General features: G+C 45.9%; 1 protein-coding gene across 8 annotated transcripts in view; it reads left to right on the plus strand.

Moving 5' to 3' along the window:
• The first annotated feature begins 4359 nt into the window (after nt 1-4359).
• Nucleotides 4360-22767, plus strand: part of LOC144608396 (dynamin-1) — a 170992-nt gene continuing 152584 nt past the window's right edge. For all 8 annotated transcript variants that reach the window (XM_078426115.1, XM_078426117.1, XM_078426112.1 and 5 more), the window contains exon 1: nt 4360-4738. In XM_078426115.1, coding sequence (XP_078282241.1) covers nt 4578-4738 — 161 coding nt within the window. In that variant the 5' untranslated portion in view covers nt 4360-4577. The remainder of the gene's footprint in view (nt 4739-22767) is intronic.

Raw genomic sequence — 22767 nt, forward strand, 5'->3', positions numbered from 1 at the left:
AAATGTGGGTGGAGTCAACGGTGGGGAGTCTGGTCTGTGTGATGGCTACATCTACAACTCTCTGCAGTTTCTTGCAGTCTTGGGCAGAGCTGTTCCCAAATCAAATTGTGATGTAACCCGACAGTATACTTCCCACGGTATGAAATCAATGAAGCCTTGCAATATTGGCAGCTGTGAATATTCCGCAAATACACTTTCTGAGGTCTTGGAAAGCCCGCGGTAGTTCAGGCATCAGCTCGGGAGTTAGGGCATGGCGACCTTGGTGTATGGAAGTGGAGGGGTGGCTGCTGGGGGTAATGGATGCCGCGTTTGAGTTGGTCATGAGTCATTGCTCGTGGTGTTGGCGGAGGTGGCCGTGGGAGGTCCTGTAGCAGCCGGGTGAGCGAGTTGATCGGGCGCAGCCTGCAGGTGGAGGAGGGTTACGGCATCGCCGGGCCAGGCCGAGCCCTACGCTGGGCTTTAAAGTGAGAAAATAAATAAAATGTACATCTCCTTGGGCCAAGATTGGACTTTTCAGAGTCTTGGACGTTGCAAGATGGCACCGGAATGTGGCGGCTCTCTGCCTGTGTCGGGAGCTAATCTACTGTACTCATGTAAACTATGATTTGACTGGATAGCATGCAGAACCAGCTTTTCGCTGTATCTCTGGACACAAGACAATAATTAAAGGAACTATCTAACTAAGCAGATGTGGAATAAAACCCACCCCATTCTCTCTCACCTCCCAGACTTGGAAGGCCATTGCAGGACATGACAGACTATCTCAGCATCAAATTGGAGAAAACTCTTTCGACAGTGTTATCTTTCAGATGGAACATTAAAGCCTTGGGCCTAGAGAAGGTCTGAAGAAGGGTTCCGACCCAAAACGCCACCTATTCCTTTAATCCAGAGATGCTGCCTGACTCACTGAATTATTCCAGCATTTTGTGTCTATCTTCGGTATAAACCAGCATCTGCAGTTACTTCCTACACATAAGCCTTGGGCCTAACTGCTTTGTCAGGTTCAGATCTCAATGCAAAATTTCCTATTGTCCTGAACTTTAGTTCTTCCTCAGTCCAGTTAGAACGATTACATGATCATCTCATTATTCTCTGTGTGAATTTGAACTGGGCAGTTTTGTTGTATTTTCTACATTACAACAGCTTCACTCAGTTTGCAAAATCCCATCATAAAAATGCTTTCTTTTCTTTCTCCTTTGACCAGCAATTATCATGCCTGTCAGTTCCAGATCAGGGAGAGTTTTGTGCAGTCTACACTTTTGATATGGGATGGAGTTTGCCCAGACAGGCTAAGCTTATGGCTGGAGACAATTCATCTTGTCAATCTAAGAAGACACAAGATGCTGGGATCTTGGGAAACAAACAAAGTACTGGAGGAACTCCTCAGTGGTTTGGGCGGCATCTGTGGTTGGAAATAAACTGATGACGTTTTGGTTTGGGACCCTTCTTCAGAAGAGGAAGCCGGATCACTGGGTGTATCGGCAGCATTACACCAAAGATGCATTTGGAGTCTCTCAGTCTTTGACTTTCCTCACAGGCATGGTCCACGAGAAGAAGCACCCCCCCCACATTTCAGGGAGGTTGATGCTAGGCATGATGGTATTAAGCCCAAGAAATAAAATTCTACCTCCCGCCAAACTCATTTTCCTCCTCAGCTGATTTCTGAACTAACCTGCTATTCAGAATTTCCAGGTCCCCTCCCGCACACGGCAGGGACATTGCCTGGCACTCTACTGAGCATGGACAAGGCTCCCGACCAGAAACGTCAGATGTCCATTTCCCCCACAGATGCTGGAGGACCTATTAAGTTCCTCCAGCACTTTGTGCTCTGTTCACGATGCCAACCTCTGCAGTTTCTTGTCTCTCCACTGTGCGTGGCACTTCACTGAGCCCAGGACCTGAGTACATCTGGAGATATTACATGCACCCTTGTGCACTCTTTATTACAGCACCAAAGTGGATTTAATATAATGTTGGAAAGACTAAAATCATCCTGTGAATGGTATGTGGTGGAGGAGGAGATGCAAAATCACACCTTCATGGTCCTATCAACTTCGCTCACGTTGTCTCTGGAATTTGGAATTTATATTTGAAAAAATATAAAATAAATGCCCTTAAACTTAAAATCAACGAAATTTTGTGTAGTTTTCTATTTTCTCATCTGGATCTTGTATTAATTACAAGATATATTTTCCGCGGAGATGGTGAACATTCAATTCTTAATGTTTTTGAGGCTCTATCTGGCCCTCTTTAATGTTGATCAACTAACGGCTACATGGGACATAGGCAGATGTTTTCTGGAGTCAGGTTACAGGGATATAATACAGGGAGCATGCTTTTAATGAATAGAAAACCAGACTTGTAATGCCAAACAATTCATAGAGTCAAAGATAGACACAAAATGCTGGAGTAACTCAACGAGATCAGGCAACATCTCTGGAGAAAAAGGATGGGTGATGTTTTGGGTCGGGACCCTTCTTCAGGCATGCAGTACAGAAGCAGTCCCTTTGGTCCAACTCCTGCATGTCGACCAAGATGCCTCATCTAAGCCACTGTGTCCCCATTTGCTATGTTTGGCCCATATATTCCTCTAAATCCAAGTACCTATCCAACCGTCTTTTAAATGCTGTTATAGTACCTGCCTCGACTACTTCCTTCGGCAGTTCATTCCGCATATCCACCACCCTCTGTGTGAAAAATCCATAAGGTTCTTTTACAATATTTCCTCTCTAATCTTAAAACCGTGCCCTTTAATACTTGATTTTTCTAGCTTGGAAGAAAGCCTTTTTGCATTAACCCTAAGTATTCCCCTCATGATTTTATACACATCAATTAGATCACCCATCAGCCTCCTGCTTTCCAAGGAATAAAATCCTAGTCTGCCCAATCTCCCCCTATAGTTCAGGCCCTTAAGTCCTGTCAATTTTCTCACCTTAACGGAATCTTTCCTAGATCAGGGTGACCGAAACTGAACACAATACTGCAAGTGCGGCCTCACCAATGTCTTGTACAGCTATAACATAACATCCCAATTAAAAGACTGACCATCAGTCTGAAGAAGGGTCTCAACCTGAAACGTCACCCATTCCTTCTCTCCTGAGATGCTGCCTGACCTGCTGAGTTACTCCAGCATTTTGTGAATAAATACCTTCGATTTGTACCAGCATCTGCAGTTATTTTCTTATACATCCTAATTAAAAGACTCAATTCCCTGACTGTTGAAGGCTGGGGTGCCTAAACCCCCGTAATGCAAGTCCACGGTTCTTGCCATTCTTCTTGCCCTTCAATTAGACTTTCAGACCGTCTGCTGGCTTCATTCATTACAGTGGATCTGACGAGATTGTACAGTGGTGATTAAATGCAGTATGTATTTGTGACCTCTAGCTTGGCACTTTATCATCGTTATCTCTATTACACTGGCTGCCACTCTCTGTGCGATAACATTTTTTTTGGGGGGGGAATGACAGATTAAAATGTATAAATCTGCACTAAAATTGCCACCAATTGCAAATAAATAGATATGTGTTCTCGGGCCATGTAATCACATATAATAATTCCTTCAACTGGTAAAGGTGGTGTGTGAGATTGGAAATTTTATCACTCTATCACTCTGGCCCGGTGATAATGGAATACATAACGTGCAATACAGTGTCACAATCAATCACAAATCTTATGTTGTTTGCTTTAAAAGCAAAACCCCGCAGACAGGGGAAAATACCAATAGCTGAACAGATGATTAATCCCTTGCTGCGAGTGCTGTGCTGATGTAATAGCGAAAAGATGTTCCGCTATCCTTGTTTACTGTGTCAGTTCATCACACGGACATCATTGGTGATCATGCATTCCTCCCCCCCACTCCATCAAAAAGATCATCACTGCTCCGCTTATTTTAACCCGCAATGATTGCCCTAATTAGCAGCCACTGCGATTTGCGGAATGAATCAGTAAATGAGTGACTACAACTTCCAGTTTGCATTGCAACTCCTGCTCCAATGCACCAGTGCTGATGGAAATTGACCTGTTATTAAATGAAGCCTTGTTTTTAAATTAAAAAAAAACCCCAACATTATTATTTGCATCCTTTGAGAAAGCTCAAACGCAAAGAGAATTAGCAGGCAGATGGTATATCTTGAGCACTCGCTGGAGCAAAAGCAGATCCGAAAGCAAACAGCGGGCGGTGGTAAAGTGGATGGCTACTTCGACAGCTGACAGTGTCGGGGTTGCGCGCGGTGCGTACTGGGGGCTGTAGTGCACCCCCGGCCGCCTACAACGTGACGCACGGCGGGTAGGACTACAGCTCCCGGCGAGCACAGCGCGGTAGCGGAGTTGCATTTGGCTTTAAATCGCCCTGTGTAAACCGGAGCAGGATTCAGGGAGCCGGAGCGGGCAGAGCGGTGCAGAGCAGAGCAGAGCAGAGCAGAGCAGAGCGGCTCCGGATTCACTCTGCCCCCCCGCACCCAATGTAGACCTGCCTTCATTTTTGTGTGTGCAAAGTCTTTGGTGGCAATATCTGTTTGTATTGCATCGATTATAATCGATTGGCTGGGAAGGTCGCCCGGGTTGGAGAGCGATTAAAGATGGGAAACCGTGGGATGGAGGAGCTGATCCCTCTGATCAATCGGATGCAAGATGCCTTCGCTCAGATCGGACAGAATGCCAACCTGGACCTGCCCCAGATAGGGGTGGTCGGTGGGCAAAGCGCCGGAAAAAGCTCAGTCCTGGAAAATTTCGTTGGGAAGTAAGTCTATTGCATGCATTTTGCAATTATTGGCCGGGTTTAACAAAAAAAAACAACCTATAGTTTCCTTAAATAGCGGAAACAGCAGAGGGGAAAAAACCCAATGGTTCTGTTCCATCGTTGCAACTCTGCCCATTTTATATGAGCAACCGAGGAAACCAAAACCCCTCTTTCTTCACGCCCGTTTTGTACAAATTCAACAGGATTTAACACAGCAAAATATTTAAAGATTATTTTAAATCAAGTTCTGCACCGAGAGCTGTATATATATATATATATATATATATATACACATGTTAAATTCCTCCATCACGACCTCAGCAGGATGCCAGGAGTAGCCAAATGCATTGATGCCGCCAGCTGATTTCTGCCCAAAGGGTTGCATTCTGTGCAGCTGGTTGAGATGGGGCGGTTTTATATCCAGGGTCGGTGCTTGAATTGCCGCGGTGCCGTGTAGATAACTGCGGATCTGTCAATGCACCAATCTCCCAGTTTGTCTGCATTGGCCGGCGCCTCCACCAGCGCCTGTGTTATTGTGCGGAGGATGCATGTGTGACCTTTAGAAGGGAGACATTCCTCATCTTTGCAGCGTTCGCCTCTTTATTGTTGTCATCTCAGGGCACCTGTGTGCAGTGAAATCTCAGCTGGCCGGAGGGTGAAATTGATTTTCCTTTTGGAGGCAAGGGTGGGTTGACAGTGATCTCCTGACTCGCCATCCATCACTGGCGGGGTTTATTTGTAGGGTTCCTCTTGCCTCTCCGGCCTCCCATTGCCCACCACATCACGACCCCGAGCATCGCCTGCCACCGGCGAGACTGCAAACACATTCGCGTTTAGAATTAAAACCCACAACCTGTCACAGCGGCACCATGGAGCACAGCAGAGAGGCTGGGTGTTATGAAATCGCACCGTTTCACATTGAGAGTTATCAAATGCTGCTGATTTGACCTCGATATGAAAAGAAGAGCGTTTGGAGTGGTAGAAACAGCCTCACGCATCTGTGCCAACCAAGATGCCCGTCTCAGCTAGTCCCATTTACCCATCTCCCTCCAAACCTTGCACATTCCTCTACCAAATGACTTTAACAACTTATTTGCGAAGCTGACCTCAAAGGTCAATGTTACTCCTTTTTGGGGTCCCCCCCCCCAGCACGTTAAATGGATTTGATTCCAGATTGTTTAATCACCCTACATACTGACAACGAGACAATACAATTCTCACTTGCTGGAGCCTAACGAGCCTGTTAATGCAATAAAATACAGGCAAATAAATAATTAATGATATAATAAATTAGTGATAGAAAAATACCAGGTATCCATAATAGTGCAGAAACGAAGTTGGCAGTGCAACCAAAGACACAATCCATAGAACATGGGTTCCATTATTGCCGTCGTCCTTTGTGGTTGCTCGACACCCAACCATGGATGGAGGAAGGTCAGAACTCCTGACCCCGTGCTGCAATATAACATTGCTCTGCCCCAGAGATTGGAGCTCAACAATGTGACTTGTGCTCTAGTGAAAATACTGAGGGAGACACAGATGCTGGAATCTTCAACAAAACACAAAGTGCTGGAGGAACTCCATGGGTCAGGCAGTATCTGTGGAGGAAAGTGGACGGATGGCGTTTTGGGTTGGGACCCGTCTTCAGACTGGAGTAGGAAGGAGAAAGGTGGCAAAGAGGCGAGGTCAGGAGATAGCCTGGCAAGTGATAGGTGGATAAGGGTGAGGGGGGTGAGGGGGGGTGGGGGGGGGCAGTTCAGTTTGGTTTATTGTCACGTGTACCGAGGGCAGTGAAATGCTTGTGTTGCATGCTATCCAGGCAGATGGATGGAGTAAGTGACAAAGACTACAGATGAAAAGGAGCAAATGATGTTGGGTAAGGAAAGATAAGGAGTGAAATGTAAAGTCTGAAGGAGGAAAGAGGGTGGGGAAAGAGGGGGATAAACAAGGGGCATGGGGGATGGAGAAGATCATACAGAGGAAGGAAAAAAGAACCGTGTGACTGGGGTGGTGGGAGGAATGTGTGTGCGAGGGTGGGGGAGGGAAGGGGAAAAAGAGGTATTATTTGAAGTTGGAGAATTCAATGTTCACACCGTTGGGTTGAAAGCTGCTAAGTGAAATGCAAGGTGTTGTTGTTCTGCAGTGGTGTAGGTGAAGCCTTTCACTTGAGAGGACAAAGTTAGGCTCCACGGGCAATAACTAATCCCCTGGCACCATGAGCTGGAGCAGGAAGACCCTCTTGCTGGTGGCCTGGGTGGTTTATTTATTGTGTAAATTACTGCAAACAGATGATCTGAACCGTCATTGCCGTTTGTGGGAGTTCGGCTGCTGTGGCTCCTGGACCCACCAGTGACTACTCTTGAAAAGTACTTCAATGGCAGGTTTGAGTTGACTGCTGTTTCTGAAAAGTTCTAAATAAATGTAGATCCTGTCTTTGCCTGGAATGAACAGGTGTTCTCGTATCTGGCAGCACAAGTAGACATGGTGGTGAAGGAAGCTCCTTGACTTGCTGGGCTTCATCAGTCAGGGAATTGAGTATTAAGAACTGGGACATCATATTGCAGTTGTATGTGGTGAGGCTGCATTTGGAGTATTATATTCAGTTTTGGGCACCTTGCTATTGGAAAGACGTTATTAAGCTGGAAAGAGTGCAGAGCAGTTTTAGGAAGATGTTGCATTTAGGACATTTTTCCCTTGGAGCACAGGAGGCTGAGGAATGATCTTTTAGACACGTATAAAATCATGAGGGGAAATGGGGTGAATGCAGACTTTTTCCAATCGAGAACTAGGAGACATAATTTTAATTTTGTGAGAGGTGAACATGAGGGGCATCCTTTACACTCAGAGTGGTAGGTTTATATTAATGAGCTGCCAGAGGAAGTAGTTCAGGCAGGCATAATAAACCATTTTAAAGCAAAATGTTTTTGTTTGGGCAAAACACAGGCAAATCGGGGCATTTTGGTCAGCTTTGACAAGTTGGGCAGAAGGGCTTGTTTCCATGCTGCATGACTGTGTGGATTCCTGTTTCACGTGGTTTTTTCTGATATTAAAGAACAGATTTTCTTTCATCCATGTTGCCTGCAATAAACATTGCTAAGGCAACATTTTCTGTTGTAGTTAAATAATTCTCCACTTTTACTTGCAATTTATTATGAATTGGGTTTGGACAAGAAGGCTTTTGTTTGACATGAATATATTAGACTCCGTTCGGACCACTGGCCATGTCTGCAATAGTCCCAACAGTACGCAATCAACAGTGGAATTGTATTCTAATACACGCTGTTCTAAACTCTGCCCTCGTGTTAGTATGGTGTGAAGGCAGCTGTCAGTAACGCAAACTGGTTCTGGTCTTTGGACCAGGAGGAATCGGCTGGGGAAGAGATCTCGCCCGTGACCTTTTTTTTAGATGTAATTTTGTTTTAAGTGGGATTGGGTCCCTCAGTGTGGCTTCCCTGATTCAATATGATATTGTCTGAGGTTTACCTCAGCACCATGCTCCTGCTCCAAGCCCATATTGATTGATTTGATTAATACTTCATATTGATCAGTGACAGAGTCAGCGGCTCCCTGTGAGATAGATCAAGCTGTGCAATCTTGTTCAATGTGAAGTTTGCTCCCACATGTCAAAGACGTGCAGGTTAGTGGCTTTTGTAAATTGCCCCGAGTGTGTTAGGAATGGATGAGAAAGTGAGGTAACATAAAACTAATGTGAGGGGTGATCGCTGGTGGCATGGGTCAAAGGGCCTGTTCCTATGCTGTGTCTTTCAATTCACTTCAGCACAGACACTGGGATTTGTTTGTGGTACATTGCTGTGTGCAAACAAGATCATAAAGGAAACATACCATGGCTGTATCCTGTATGAAACACGTACAGCTGAGGGAATCGTACGGAAGAAAGAATTCAGTGGGTGGGCAGTGGGAGATGAAAGACGTGTAAATTTGCCAACATGAGAAATTAACAAAGGCTTGTATACACTGGAATTTAGAAGGATGAGAGGGGATCTTATCGAAACGTATACGTTTATTAAGGGGTTGGACATGTTAGAGGCAGGAATCATGTTCCCAATGTTGGGGGAGTCCAGAACCAGGGGCCACAGTTTAATATTAAGGGGTAGGCCATTTAGAACTGAGATGAGGAAAAACCTTTTCAGTCAGAGAGTTGTGAATCTGTGGAATTCTCTGCCTCAGAAGGCAGTGGAGGCCAATTCTCTGAATGCATTCAAGAGAGAGCTAGATAGAGCTCTTAAGGATAGCGGAGTCAGGGGGTATGGGGAGAAGGCAGGAACGGGGTACTGATTGAGAATGATCAGCCATGATCACATTGAATGGCGGTGCTGGCTCGAAGGGCCAAATGGCCTCCTCCTGCACCTATTGTCTATTGTCTATAAATTCCATTTACAGTATATCTTCTATTTAAGAAAAAGTCTCTAGAAATCTTTCAGAAGACAAGTTCTTTAGTATGTTGACAAGTATGGGTGTCAAGGGGGTTGGGGTAGGATCAGCCATGATCGTATTGAATGGCCGGTTGGCCTACTCCTGCTCCTATTTTCTTGTGTTCTTGTGTTCAAGGGTTATGGGGCGAAGGCAGGAGAATGGGGTTAGGAGGGAGAGATGGATCAGCCATGATTGAATGGCGAAGCAGTCTTGATGGGCCGAATGGCCTAATTCTGCTCCTATCCCTATTTTGGCAGACCAAAATCAGAGTCAAATATGGCAGTAGCCCAAGTAATTAAAGATTGCTGGAGATGGGCAGAGAATTCTCAAGAGGTAATTCAAGATCTTGAGTTCCTGATGGGTGGAGGGTGGGCAAGAGGTGGGACAAAATGCAGTAAATGTTACTAATTCCGTCGGAGCTAAGACGATGGTTTCATCATTAACCACCATGGTGCACAACTGCTTGACATGCAGTGTGGCCCCTCAGTGTCATTTGATGTATATCCATCACTTTTTAATGTGCCATTTTGTTTCTGCTTTGACCTTTTCATGTTTTGATTGAACAAGTAGTGATGTCTGATGTGTATCTGCGTTACTTCTCGTGACAGAGGCTGAAGGCTCTATCCTTGAATTCAAAACGAGCTGCCGAGCAGCATTGGAAGCTGAGACCTGTAGCAAAGTATCCTCAAACAATGAGGAAGGAGATCAGCTGGAGATTCAGCTTGCTGGTGTCACAGCTAGAGGAGCTGCTGCCTCACTGTTCCAGCAACTTGACTTCAATATGTGTCGGAAGGAGATGCTGGTTTACCCCGCGGACAGACACAAAATGCTGGAGTAACTCAGCGGGACAGGCAGCAGCATCTCTGGAGAGAAGGAATGGGTGATGTTTCGGGTCGAGATCCGAAACTCACTCATCCTTTTTCTCCAGAGATCCTGCTGCCTGTCCCGCTGTGTTACTCCAGCATTTTGTGTCTAACTGGAGTTCAATATTTGCCTCCAATGTTGTACGTGTGAGACTTGCACATTCTCCCTGTGACTTTGCATGTTTCTCCTGGGTGGTTCAGATTTCTTGTGCATTCCATATTTCCAATGAAGTGTGTTTGTAGGTTAATTGGAACCTGCATATTGCCACTAGTGTGTGGATGAGTTGTGGGATGTGGGGAGAATCTGCTCCGGGAAAAATTAAACTTGCACTGAATTGGTCACCTTGTATTATGGTTATTAATTTATTGTAATATTGAGCGTTATATATTAATCTGGCTGTGATTGTGGTTACAGGCCAGTAAAGCTACAGTAAGTAACAATTGTGTTGCCCCATCGCCGGACGATATAACAATTAAACACTCTTGATTTGACTCGTGAATGGGGTTGACCTGTCAGCTGCCATAGATTTGAGGGGCTGATTGGTCTCTTTCGACGCTGGAAGGACAATGGTGAGCCATTTGAGGTGTGTGGGCCGTTTATGCCTTTGAAATTTGTTTGCAGATCTGTAACCAAGTTGCAGTGGAGATCTCTTGAGACTTGGTTTAATTGGAGCAAGTAGACTCCAACTGTGTAATTATGGTCATAAATCCATTGTGTAGTTTGCACCGAGGTGGCATTAATTTTTGCATAACCATGTGTGTCGCCTAGCCAGACGGTGCAAGGTGATAAGTTCAGAGAATGATCGCTCCATGATATTAGAGGAAGCTACAGGAGTGGATACAGTTGCGACTTCTAAAAGACATTTGGACAGAGATGTGGATAGGAAGGGTTTAGAGGGATTTGGGCCAAATGCAGGCAAATGGGACTAGCCCACTACTGCAAGTTGGTTGGCACAGGCAAGAAGGGCCTGTTTCTGTGCAGCGCAGCTCTCTGACTCTATTTTGCATTCCAAGATCCCCTGATTATTATTAAACTACACGAAACCTAACCTTTATCACAAACAAAATGAGGAGCCATGAAGTTAGTCATTGAATACACTCTGGGCTGTTGGTTCACACTGGGGTTCTTTATTTGTCTCCTCCCCTCTCCTGTCCAATTTATCGTTGAAATATAAGGGGAAAAAATTCAGCCTGCACTCAGCGTCATTCACAAAGACCTATCCCAACAGTGCGATAGTCCTCCTATAATCACTTAATAACATGTGGCACATAGAGCTGCCATCTCATTGCCAGAGGCCTGGGTCAATCCTAACCATAGGTGCTGTCTGTGTGGAGTTTGATGTACTCCCTGTGACTGCATAGGTTTCCTATGGTGCTCTGATTTCCTTCCACATACCAAAGACATGCATTTCTAGCTTAATTGACCGCTAAAGTCGCTCCTAGAGTGCAGGGAGTGGATGCACAAGTGGGATGCGTGGAACTAGTGTGAACGGTTGATCGATGGTCAGTGAGGACTTGGTGGGCTGAAGGGCTTGTTTCCACACCGTATCTCTGAGCTAAACTAATGAGTCAAATACCATCAAGTGGGTCCAGCTTAGATGTGTCATCTTGGTTGGCATGGCCATGTTGGGCTGAAGGATAGACTGAAAGTGCTGGAGTAACTCAGCGGGTCAGGCAGCATCTCTGGAGAAAAAGGAAGGGTGACGATTTGCGTTGGGACCCTTCATCAGACATTTCAGGGTTCCGACCCAAAACGTCACTCATCCTTTTTGCGCCAGAGATGCTGCTCGGCCGGCTGAGTCTCCAGCACTTTGTGTCTATCTTTCGTATAAACCAGCATCTGCATTTCTTTGTTTCTGCATCTTGGCCTGAAGGACCTCTTTCTGTGTTGTATGACTATGATTCTATTAATTCACATTTTGGTTCAAGGCCAGATTCTTTTCAATATCAATAATAGAAAATGTGAATTTTAATAAAATCAGAAATTATGAATCATCGGTGGAAGCAAAACGCACGTGAGACTGGTGTTGCATTGCCTGCTGCCGGCTTATTGTACTGGAGGAGAGGATGGTGCAGGAACGCAGAGTGGTGCCCACAACATGCCGAGCCATGCAACTGGTGTATCGCTGTCTGGCGATGGAGCCGCTACACTGTACGGCCAGGAATATCTGCCCTTCATTATTACTTTGCATTCCCTGACTTTCCCGGCTCTTTGAATTGGACCCATTGGCCATTCTCTTGGGTACGGTATGCCCATGTTAGCCGACACAGTTTTTATTTATATGGATCTTATTTGAAACCAGTCAAAGCTTTACAGATTTGGGGTTATGAACACTAATGTGGCGTCGTGGTCGGCATGGACGAGTTGGGCCGAAGGGCCTGTTTCCCTGCTGAATGACTTGACTATTCTCTGTGACTGAGCCACCACACGTCTCCATGAGATGGACAGAGCTACATAATGTTGCATGGTCTCGTACACTGGGGAGTTATGTCTGCTTGAGACCCCTCAGTCATTCAGCGAGAGGCTGGTTGGTAACTCTTGGTTTCCACTCCAGGTAACTCTTGGTCTCCACTTCACATTGCTGCCTGACTCCCATCACCTTTAATTTCCCCGCAGTCCAAAAATCTGTCTTGACCTTGAATGTACTTAATGGCTCAAATATGTGATTTGTTTTTTTCTCCTCTTGCTTTGTGATGTGGCTCCTCACTGTAGTTTGATATGTATAAATTATTAATCAAGAGCAATTTTATTTTTATTTTGACCTTTTCATATTTTCGTTGAGCAAGTGATGTCAGGCGTGCATATAACAGAGGCTGAAGGCATTTTCCTTCAAAACAAGCCAGATTCAAACCTAGCAATACGAAAATAGACACAAAATGCTGGAGTAACTCAGCGGGAACAGGCATCATCTCTGGAGAGAAGGAATGGGTGACGGAGACCCGAAAAGTCACCCATTCCTTCTCTCCAGAGATGCTGCCTGTCTCGCTGAGTTACTCCAGCATTTTGTGCCTATCTCCGGTATATACCAGCATCTGCAGTTCCTTCCTACTCAAATCTAGCAATTCTAGATCTTGCTTTAAGTAGTACTTCAATTACCTTGGTGGGATTTGAACACTTTGTCCACCCTGTGGCTTCACTGGCACAGTTTTCATTCCGTGGCCGTAGTTTGGGATCAAAGGAGACTTGTTTGCACCGAGACCCGAAGGTTCTGGTGGCTAATGAGATCCAGGTAGATCCTGCAGCACCTGTGACAAGTGGGTACTGACAGGACAGGTGTTGGGGAGTTGGGGAGATGGTGGAGTCCTGCCATTGACTGCCGTTTGCTTCTGATGCAGTGAAGCCCTTAATGCAAAGTGCTCCACATTGTCCCACCTCGGTGTAGGTTTATTATTGTCAGGTGTACCAAGGGACAATTAAAAGCTTTGTTTTGCATGCTATCCAGTCAGATCTGATTTTACCAGACATAAATACAATCTGGTCAAATGCAGGTAGAGCAAAGAGGAAGATGGTGTGCAGAATATAGTTCTTGGCATTGTGCCACGTCTGTTCTCTAGACCAAACTCAATGTTTGCAATGTGGTAGAGGTGAATCGGACAGTCCCCTAGCTGATCAGAAACCTGAGAGCAGGAAAAGCTGTTCCCGAGTCTGGTGGTGTGCGCTTTCAGTGCTTCTTTTCTTTTGCTAGATGGGAATGGGGGAGAAGTAGGAATGACAGGGCTGAGAGCCAATGTGTGGAGTAAGAATTCCTTTGGCCGTGGATGACACCATTCGACACTCTTGTAGATCTCGACCTGCAGGGACATCAGAGTCAACTGCTCCAGTCCGGAACACCAACCACATCAGAACTGGGAAAGGGAGAAAACTGGCATGTTTATGTTGCAGTTTTGGGCATATTGTCCGCCCATTCCCTCCCCGCTTACAGTCTGTCGGCAGGCCTGTTCTGCTGCTAAAGCATAAGAAATTAATCGTTCTGCGGCCGGTAAATATGACAATTAAACGCACTTGACTCTTAATCCAGCGAGTTCCTTCAGCGCTTTGTTTTGCTTACGATCTGCGCATCTGCAGTTCTTTGTGTTCTGATGGTTCAGTTCTGTTCTCCATGGTTGTCGGTCGGTGTAGGTTTTGCCAAGCCATTCACATCAGTTAAATGATTAGTGAACTGATTGAGACGTGCAAAAGGACTGTTGCAGCAACTGCGTCATTCACGACTGTCTGAGCTGTGAACAAAAATGGTGTTGGTGGAATTGAGGACACTAGTTCCTGTGAATTTTATTTTCACTGTTAAAATTTATAAAAGCTAATTTCATGTGACATTTTAATTAAAAAATTGTCTCCTCTACTTATGGAAAATATATAATTTTGGCGCAAATTTGTTCCATTGAGGTTGAAATGTTTGCACTGCCATACAAAATGTGTCCATTTTGCTCCATAATGTATTTTTTTTAAAAAGCAAATAGAAAGTGCGATAGATTGATTTTAATTGAAATGAGGGAGGGTGGAGAGGAGAAAGGAAATGCCTGATTTTTTTTTTAGTTGAGATAAAATATTTTAATTGGGGGAAGGAAATGTCAAGTGCAGATGATAAGTGCCGCTGAGTTGATTTGTGAAGTGGAGTGTCGTCAGATTTGCTGCATTCCCAAGAGCTGCCTCCATGAAGGGGCTGAGAGATGCGTTGGTGACACCACTGAGCCCCAGTTGTCTTAAGATCACCGTGGTTCTGTGAGGCGCGGCATGTCTTGGTCAAGTCAGTAAAGACGCTTTCATGATGGGGACAAGGATTGCTTCCAGTCTGTGAGACAGCGTCACTGTCTGACATTTATTCACAAAATGCTGGAGTAACTCAGCAGGTCAGGCAGCATCTCGGGAGAGAAGGAATGGGTGACGTTTTGGGTCGAGACCCTTCTTCAGTCTAAAGAAGGGTCTCGACCCGAAACGTCACCCGTTCCTTCTCTCCCGAGATGCTGCCTGACCTGCTGAGTTACTCCAGCATTTTGTGAATAAATACCTTCGATTTGTACCAGCATCTGCAGTTATCTTCTTATATCACTGTCTGACACACAGCTGTTGATTCATTCAAAGCTGTTTGTTTCTGGAGTGTGAGGCATTGCTGGGGTTTCACCCTCCTTTGAGGTGTTCTTGTAAGATTCCCTCTGCCACAGAGACGTACAGCTCTGGAAAGAGGCCCTTTGGCCCAGCTTGTCTATGCTGGCCATGCCTGCTGTGATGATTGTGATTGGCTGGAGGGTTGTCCACTAGCTCAGGGCAGTGCTGCCGGTTCTCACCGGTGCACCGCTCCGGTACCTCTGTGTTAAAAGAAAAAGCCAAAATAAACAACGGGAAATTTTAGCTAGCCGGGAATATAACAACGGCCGCTCTGGCACCAGTGACAACTCCGGCACCTAAACAATTAGCACCGCGACACTGATCACGCTGTCAACAGTCATCCCTTGGCTTGTACTCAACACAGTGCTGGAGGAACATCAGTGGGTCAGGCAGCATCAGTGGAGGGAATGGACCGGTGACACAGTGGGATGGGACCATTCTTCAAACTGATGGAGTAGGGGGAAAGGAAGCTTGGGAAAAAGAGGTGGGGTGTGACAAAGCCTGGCGAGTGATGTGTGAATACAGGCGAGGGGGAGGTTTATAAGGCAGATGGGTGGGCTAACTGACAAAGGTTAAAGGTGAAAATGGGACAAAAGGGTGGTAGATAAGGAGAAGTGAAATATAAAGCTGGAGGGAGGGATGTGGGTGGAAAGAAAGGAGAGAAGGTGAAATGGTCTACTCTTGGCTTCTGGGACATTCTTGGCTGTTTTGTTTTCTGTATTGAATGACACTGTCTTGGGAGTATTTCAGTGTAGGTAATATTGGTATGGTATTGGTTTATTACATTTGCATGTACAGAAATGCAGTCCATTGAATAATTAGCTGCATAGGTCTTGAAGACATGAGATCTTCCATTGTCGTTGTTCCGTGAGTACAATGGTGGCAAGATTTTTAGAATTTCTATTGACCAAGATACTTTGGGATGTCTTTGGGTGCTGTGCACAGTGTAAATACAAGGTCTTTCTTTGATAGTCATTTTGTTTACTGACACTATATTTTGGATGGCCAGGGGTGGCACTGTGATAGAGTTGCTACCTCATAGTGCCAGAGACCCAGGTTCAATCCTGGCTCTGTGTGGAGTTTGCACTTTCCCCCCGTGACTGCGTGGGTTCTCTCCGGGTGCTCTGGTTTCCTCCCACACTCCAAAGAGATGCAGTTTTGTAGGTTAATTGGCTTCTGCAAATTGTCCCTAATGTGTAGGGTAGAACTAGTGTACGGGTGATCACTGGTTGGCATGGACTCGGTGGGCAGAAGGGCCTGTTTCTATTCTGTATGTCTAAAGGTGAGCCAGAAAACTACCTGTACTATTCAATCCTCCACGATGGTCTTGGTAGTATGTGTGTGTGTGTGTGTGTGCGCGCGTATGCAAGGATTAATCTTTGGCTGTAACCTTGGTAAAGCTGCATTTAACAGTGAGTGGGATGTTCAATGCCCTTGTCATCTGGACCCCAATATTAGACCCCCTTCTGTGCATATTCCAATTTCACTTGGTTTTGGCTTATTCAGCAAGGTTATACGACGAGACCAGCTGTCACGGTGTAGAGTCCACCTGTCGCCCGGCATGAAGCCATGCAGTTGAGCTAATTACAACTTGTCACTGGCCTTCTGGGAAATTCTTGGCTGTTTTGTTTTCTGCATTGAACGGCACTCTGTCTTGGGAGTGCAGGTAATGTTGGCATTGGTTTATTGTTGTCACGTGTACCAAGAGCTTTTGTTTACGTGCTAACGAAATCATAGTGTACACAAGTACAATCAAGCATTTGCAAGCAGTGCAAGAGAGAACAATACCAGCGTGCAGAATATAGCGTTACAGCGTTAGTTACAGAGAAAGTGCAGATTGAATAAAAAGTGCAAGATCTGCAACAAGGTAGGCTGGCAGATCAGGACCTTACCCTGGTCATGGGAGGACCGATCAGTGGTCTAAGCAGTTCCTGAGTCTGGTGGTACCTACTCTCCAGCTTTTGTATTTTCTGCCTGATGGGAGAGGACGTGAGCATTGTGCTTTCTTGGCCATAGCTCCAATGTGGTTGGTCCAGAACAAATTGTTGGTGATATTTGCACCTCAGGATTTGACGCTCTTGACCATTGCTGACTGGGGCATGTACTCCACCCTGCTTCCTGGAGTCTATCACCTGCTCCTTGGTCTTGTTGACATTGAGGGAGAGGTTGTTGTCTTGATACCATGTCTCGAAGCTCTCTATCTCATTCCTGTGCTCCAGGCACAATGTTCACTTTATCTATGCCCCACTGTCTTGAACACTCAATGTCACCCCTCGGCCTCCTATGCTCCAGAGAGATTTTTCTTGCGATTCCGGCATCTGCAGTCTCTGTGGACAATCCATTTTCTGCCCAGATACCTTTTGGTTTCAGACCAGGTCATTGAAGCATTATGGATGGACGATCGGCTTTGGGAAGGAGAATTTATTTGAATGTGAAGTATATAAGTATTCTGACACAGATATGGTCCAAAGAGCCTGACTACCTGGTTTATTGCTCAGCAGTTACCTGGCCATGGGCATCCTAGTTGTCATGTACAAACATATCCCCAGGCCCTTTCATTGATCTAAACAGCACAGAAGGAGGCAATTCAGCTGAATTGGCCTCTGACCACTTTCTGAAAGGTAGTCTGCCCCATTAAAAGCTGCACAACATGGAAATGGGCCTTTTGGGACACATTGTCCACGATGACCAAATTGGCATTTGGGGCTCACCCCATTTGGCCATAGCCCTCTAAACCCTTCCTGTCCCCACGTCTGTCCAAAATCCAGTTCATTTCATGTGTTTGCCTTTTCTGTTATGCATTTGTCCTATTTCCTTATTGAAAGTTAAAGCCTCTGCCTACCCATTGCGTTCACTTCACTGCCTCAGCAAAGCTCTCTTCACTTTACACCCTGACTCTTTTGTTGATGATCTTCAATCACTTATTTTCAATATTTGAATCCACTGGATTTCTTGTCCAAAATTAAATGTGAGTATGCTGAGCTTTTGATTGCTTTGATGTGGTTCTGTTTCTGCTGTGCTGTGATGTCTCTTGCCTTGGTGTCTGTATGTGTATCTCCCCATGTGTGTGTCTCTCTTTTTCTCTTCTCCAACCCCCCCCCCCCCCCTTACCTGCATGTTGTTTGAGTAACGAGCCTACAGCCAGCCAGGGCCAGCAGCACAAAACCTTTGCTGCCCTGTGACTTGGTAGCTGTTCTATCTGCCACCGTCCACATTAACTCTTGGCCATAGACAAAAAAAGGATGATTTCAGTTGACAGAAATCATCAGAAAACTACCTAGGGCTCGAGCGAACCCAAATCAACATTGCGCAGAGGTAATCAACAGAGTGGGGTTTACAAAGAGGATTTGAGTTTATTTTGCCTTTAGCAATTTTGCTCAGGAGGGCTAAAAATTCTTCACAGCCATATTCCGAAGTTTATGATTTCCTGCAATGTAGGAAATTCTGACAAAGGCAAGCAACTAGAACAGTTTTCTTTTAACACAAAATGTACCAGATGGCCACGAGACTGACATCAGATTTGAATCGGAGCCATGTTTGGATATTTTTGGTCAAATAATTGAGTATCTATCTGTGAGTCCTCCTGTATTGTTGCTAGCATGCAGTGTCATGGGGGAAGGGCTGGGATTAGAATGTCTTTCATTTGAGATGGCAGTTCCCAACCCAGCAACAGTGTCTGGTACAATGTATCTTGGTCACAACACCATGGCACACTCAATACTTAAATACAATCTGAGATACTGGAGGGAAGTGGGGAGGATGCGATTGTGTATTTAAAGCAGGGCAGGGATGCGGAGAGTTTAAAGAACAAGTTTGGGTTTTTTCCCATTAACTTTCTGCTCCATTAGCATGGTTAATATTTATTGCCTGTCCCTCGTAGCTCGTGAGAATGTGGCAGTGGCGGCTGCCTTGAACCGCCATCACCTTGCTCCTGAGATAGACACAAAAAGCTGGAGTAACTCAGCGGGATGGGCAGCATCTCTGGAGAGAAGGAATGGGTGACGTTTCGGGTCGGAGTCCTGCCATTGACTGCCGTTTGGATGGCTGCTTTTGAAAGAAAGAAGCTGCAATGGAAATGGGCCCTTTGGTCCTGAGAATTCACTCCAATCATCAAACGTTCACGCTAGTTCAATGTTCCCCCGCTTTCTCATCCACTCTCCACACACGAAGGGCAATTTAGAGGCTAATTAATCCCCCAAAACGTGCACACCTTTGGAACGTGGCAGGTAACCCACACAGTCGTTTCGGGAGAATATGCAAACTCCACACAGATAGCACCTGAAGTCAAGACCGAACCTGGTGTCTGGTGCTGAGGCAGCAGCTGTGCCAGCTGTGCCAGCTGTGCCACTGTGCCAGCTGTGCCACTATGCTGCCCTCAAGCAGAGTTGAGCTTCCGGTTAAAGGCATTTTTCCACACTGCTGTGTGTGCACCAGTTGTTGGAAAAGGTTTGGTCAGGAAGTGAGTCACTTTCTGTGGGGAAGCCAGCTCTGAGCTTTACTGAGCTAGCCACAGTATTATCTGGCTGGTCCAGTTGATGGTGACCCCTGTGTTTTTGATGGTGGGGAACAGTGTGATGGTGCCATTAAATGCCAAGGGTAGGTGGGAACAACGAGGCTTTACAAAATCATTTGGACAGATATACACAGGGAAGAAGGGTTTAGAGGAATATCGGCCAAACGCAGGCAACTAGGACCAGCCCAATATGCCAACGTGTTCGGCATGAACGTGTGGTGCCAAACAACCCGTTTCTGTGCTGAACAGCTCTATGACTCCATAGCCAGATGAGCAGCTGGGTCTTCACATAGATAATGTCTGGACCCGTTGCCTTGTCTAGAGTGTTCGGCTTGGAATGAGTTGGACTGGGTTTTCCAATGGTGAGGACCTTGGACAGTGGATATAGATCACTCACCGAGCCAAAGTTGTTCTTCAGCTGTTTAGTTTAGTTTAGAGATACAATGCAGAAACTGACCCTTCTGCCCACCAAGTCCACGCTGACCAGCCATCCCCGCACATTAACACTATCCTACACACACTTGGGACAATTTACATTTATACCAAGCCAATTAACCTGCAAACCTGTACGTCTTTGGAGTGTGGGGGGAAACGGAAGATCTCAGCGAAAACTCACTCGGGTCACGGGGAGAACGTACAAACTCTGTACAGACAACACCTGTAGTCAGGATCAAACCCGGGTCTCTGGCGCTGTAAAGCTGCAACTCTACCGCTGCGCCACAGTGCCGCCCACTGCTAAATGCACGTCTGCCAAATTTGGAGGAATTAAATCAAGAGAACAAAATGAGGAATGCCACTACCTTTGAGGGATATGGTCGAGCTGTGGGTAAAGTGACAGAGACTGATGATGACAGTGATCTAATGTACGTTGGTGAGAGTGGTGGCTGATGGCTCTTGATGTGATAGCCAGCAAATGAACTGCTCTGAGCGATGGTTAAGGGATAAGTGTGGGTCAGGACACCAGGGGAATGCACACGCCATTCGTCACAATGGTTCTCTGAAACATATCACTTGCTTCTGAGAAGGCAGGTTGTTCATCCCATCTGGAGGTTGGCTCCGCTGATGTGGCAGCATTGCCTTGGAGGCTTAACATGGACTTTACTCCAGTTCTGGGGTATGACCTAAATTCTAAATCTCATGATTGAAGCCAATGTATTTACTGAGGTGTGGCTGTGGTGATGGAGTGACTGATCTGAAACACGAAGGCAATAGCACCAAGTTGTCGCTTGAGACAGTAGGTCAGGAGGAGGCCATTCGGCCCCCCTTTGAGCCAGCACCGCCATTCAATGTGATCATGGCGGATCATTCTCAATCAGTACCCCGTTCCTGCCTTCTCCCCATACCCCCTGACTCTGCTATCCTTAAGCGCTCTATCTAACTCTCTCTTGAATGCATTCAGAGAATTGGCCTCCACTGCCTTCTTTGAATCTGCACATAGCAGTGGTACACTGGTGCTGTGTGGAGGAGCACATTCAGCAACAGCCTGCTTCCACCAAGATGCAGGACAGAAGGCCACAGGAGACCCTTCTTCTCTGTGGCTATCAAACTAGACAGCCCCTCCCCCTTCTGTCGTGGGGTAGACTGAGACTGACTCCCCTCCCCCCACCCCCCCCCCCCTCCCCAATCTTTGCACATCCCCAATCCTTCCCACTCGTCACTTTAATTTCATGTATTGTGCGTTTTTATGACTGTTGGCAGATCAATTTCCCTGCTGGGATAATAAAGTTGTATCGTATCATGTGCTGTCCCCACTAAGCGGTCAGCACAGGGACAGTGCGGCTGGTGCTTCATCAGCTAAACTTTAACTGAAAGGAACTTCACCCCACATCCTCCCTTCCCCACCCCTTCACCATTCTTTGGCTGTGGTTCCCCTGCATTTTGTGATTCTTCCTTCCTCTCTCTTCCTTCCTCTGTGCCATTAGCTCCCTCTAAGCCTTTGCAACAGGAAGCTTCACAGGAATTGGGCAGGATTGAAGGCAACTCTGGGAATTTGCAGTTTCCCCACTGTAAAACATCTTGCAACGAAACTGCATTTCTACATGAGCTGAAACACTTTGAAATGTGATCTCTAGTTGTATATGTGGCCGCTGTGCATAATAACTCCTCTAAACTCCTGCTTTCAGGGCCTGTGCTCTCGCTCTCCAATCTATTGGCTTCTCCCCATGTCAAGACTTCCCTGTGAATCCACTGGAATATTTATCGTGTCCGCATTTACCAAATCTGACTGATGCACTAAGATGGCAAGATACACTTTTACCAAGTGTGTTTAACTGTCATGTGTATGGATAACACAACAATGAAATTATTTTGTAGCAGCTGAACAGGCCTGTAAACACGATACACAGAAAACATATAATAATTTAAAAAAAATCAATACATGGATAACAGTAATACTAGATAACCGTAATCTCGCTGGAATTTAGAAGATTGAGGGGGGGTCTTATAGAAACTTACAAAATTCTTAAGGGGTTGGACAGGCTAGATGCAGGAAGATTGTTCCCGATGTTGGGGAAGTCCAGAACAAGGGGTCACAGTTTAAGGATAAGGGGGAAGTCTTTTAGGACCGAGATGAGAACGTTTTTTTTCACACAGAGAGTGGTGAATCTGTGGAATTCTCTGCCACAGAAGGTAGTTGAGGCCAGTTCATTGGCTATATTTAAGAGTGAGTTAGATGTGGCCCTTGTGGCTAAAGGGATCAGGGGGTATGGAGAGAAGGCAGGTACGGGATACTGAGTTGGATGATCAGCCATGATCATATTGAATGGCAGTGCATGCTCGAAGGGCCGAATGGCCTGCTCCTGCACCTATTTTCTATGTTTCTAATAGTGCAAGCAAAGACACCAGTCACAGATCATGAATGAATGAATACCTTTAAAGGAATGATAATTGCTGAGTTTAGTGTTCAAGAGCCTGATAGTGGCTGGGAAGTTGTTCTTGATCCAGGATATTTATTCACAAAATGCTGGAGTAACTCAGCAGGTCAGGCAGCATCTCGGGAGAGAAGGAATGGGTGACGTTCCGGGTCGAGACCCTTCTTCAGACTGAGGATCCAGGATGTCACTGTTTTTGGGCCCTGTATCTTCTTCCCGATTTTATGGATAATTGAGAGCATAGC

Source organism: Rhinoraja longicauda, chromosome 31, assembly GCF_053455715.1.
Source record: "Rhinoraja longicauda isolate Sanriku21f chromosome 31, sRhiLon1.1, whole genome shotgun sequence".
Taxonomy (NCBI): domain Eukaryota; kingdom Metazoa; phylum Chordata; class Chondrichthyes; order Rajiformes; family Arhynchobatidae; genus Rhinoraja; species Rhinoraja longicauda.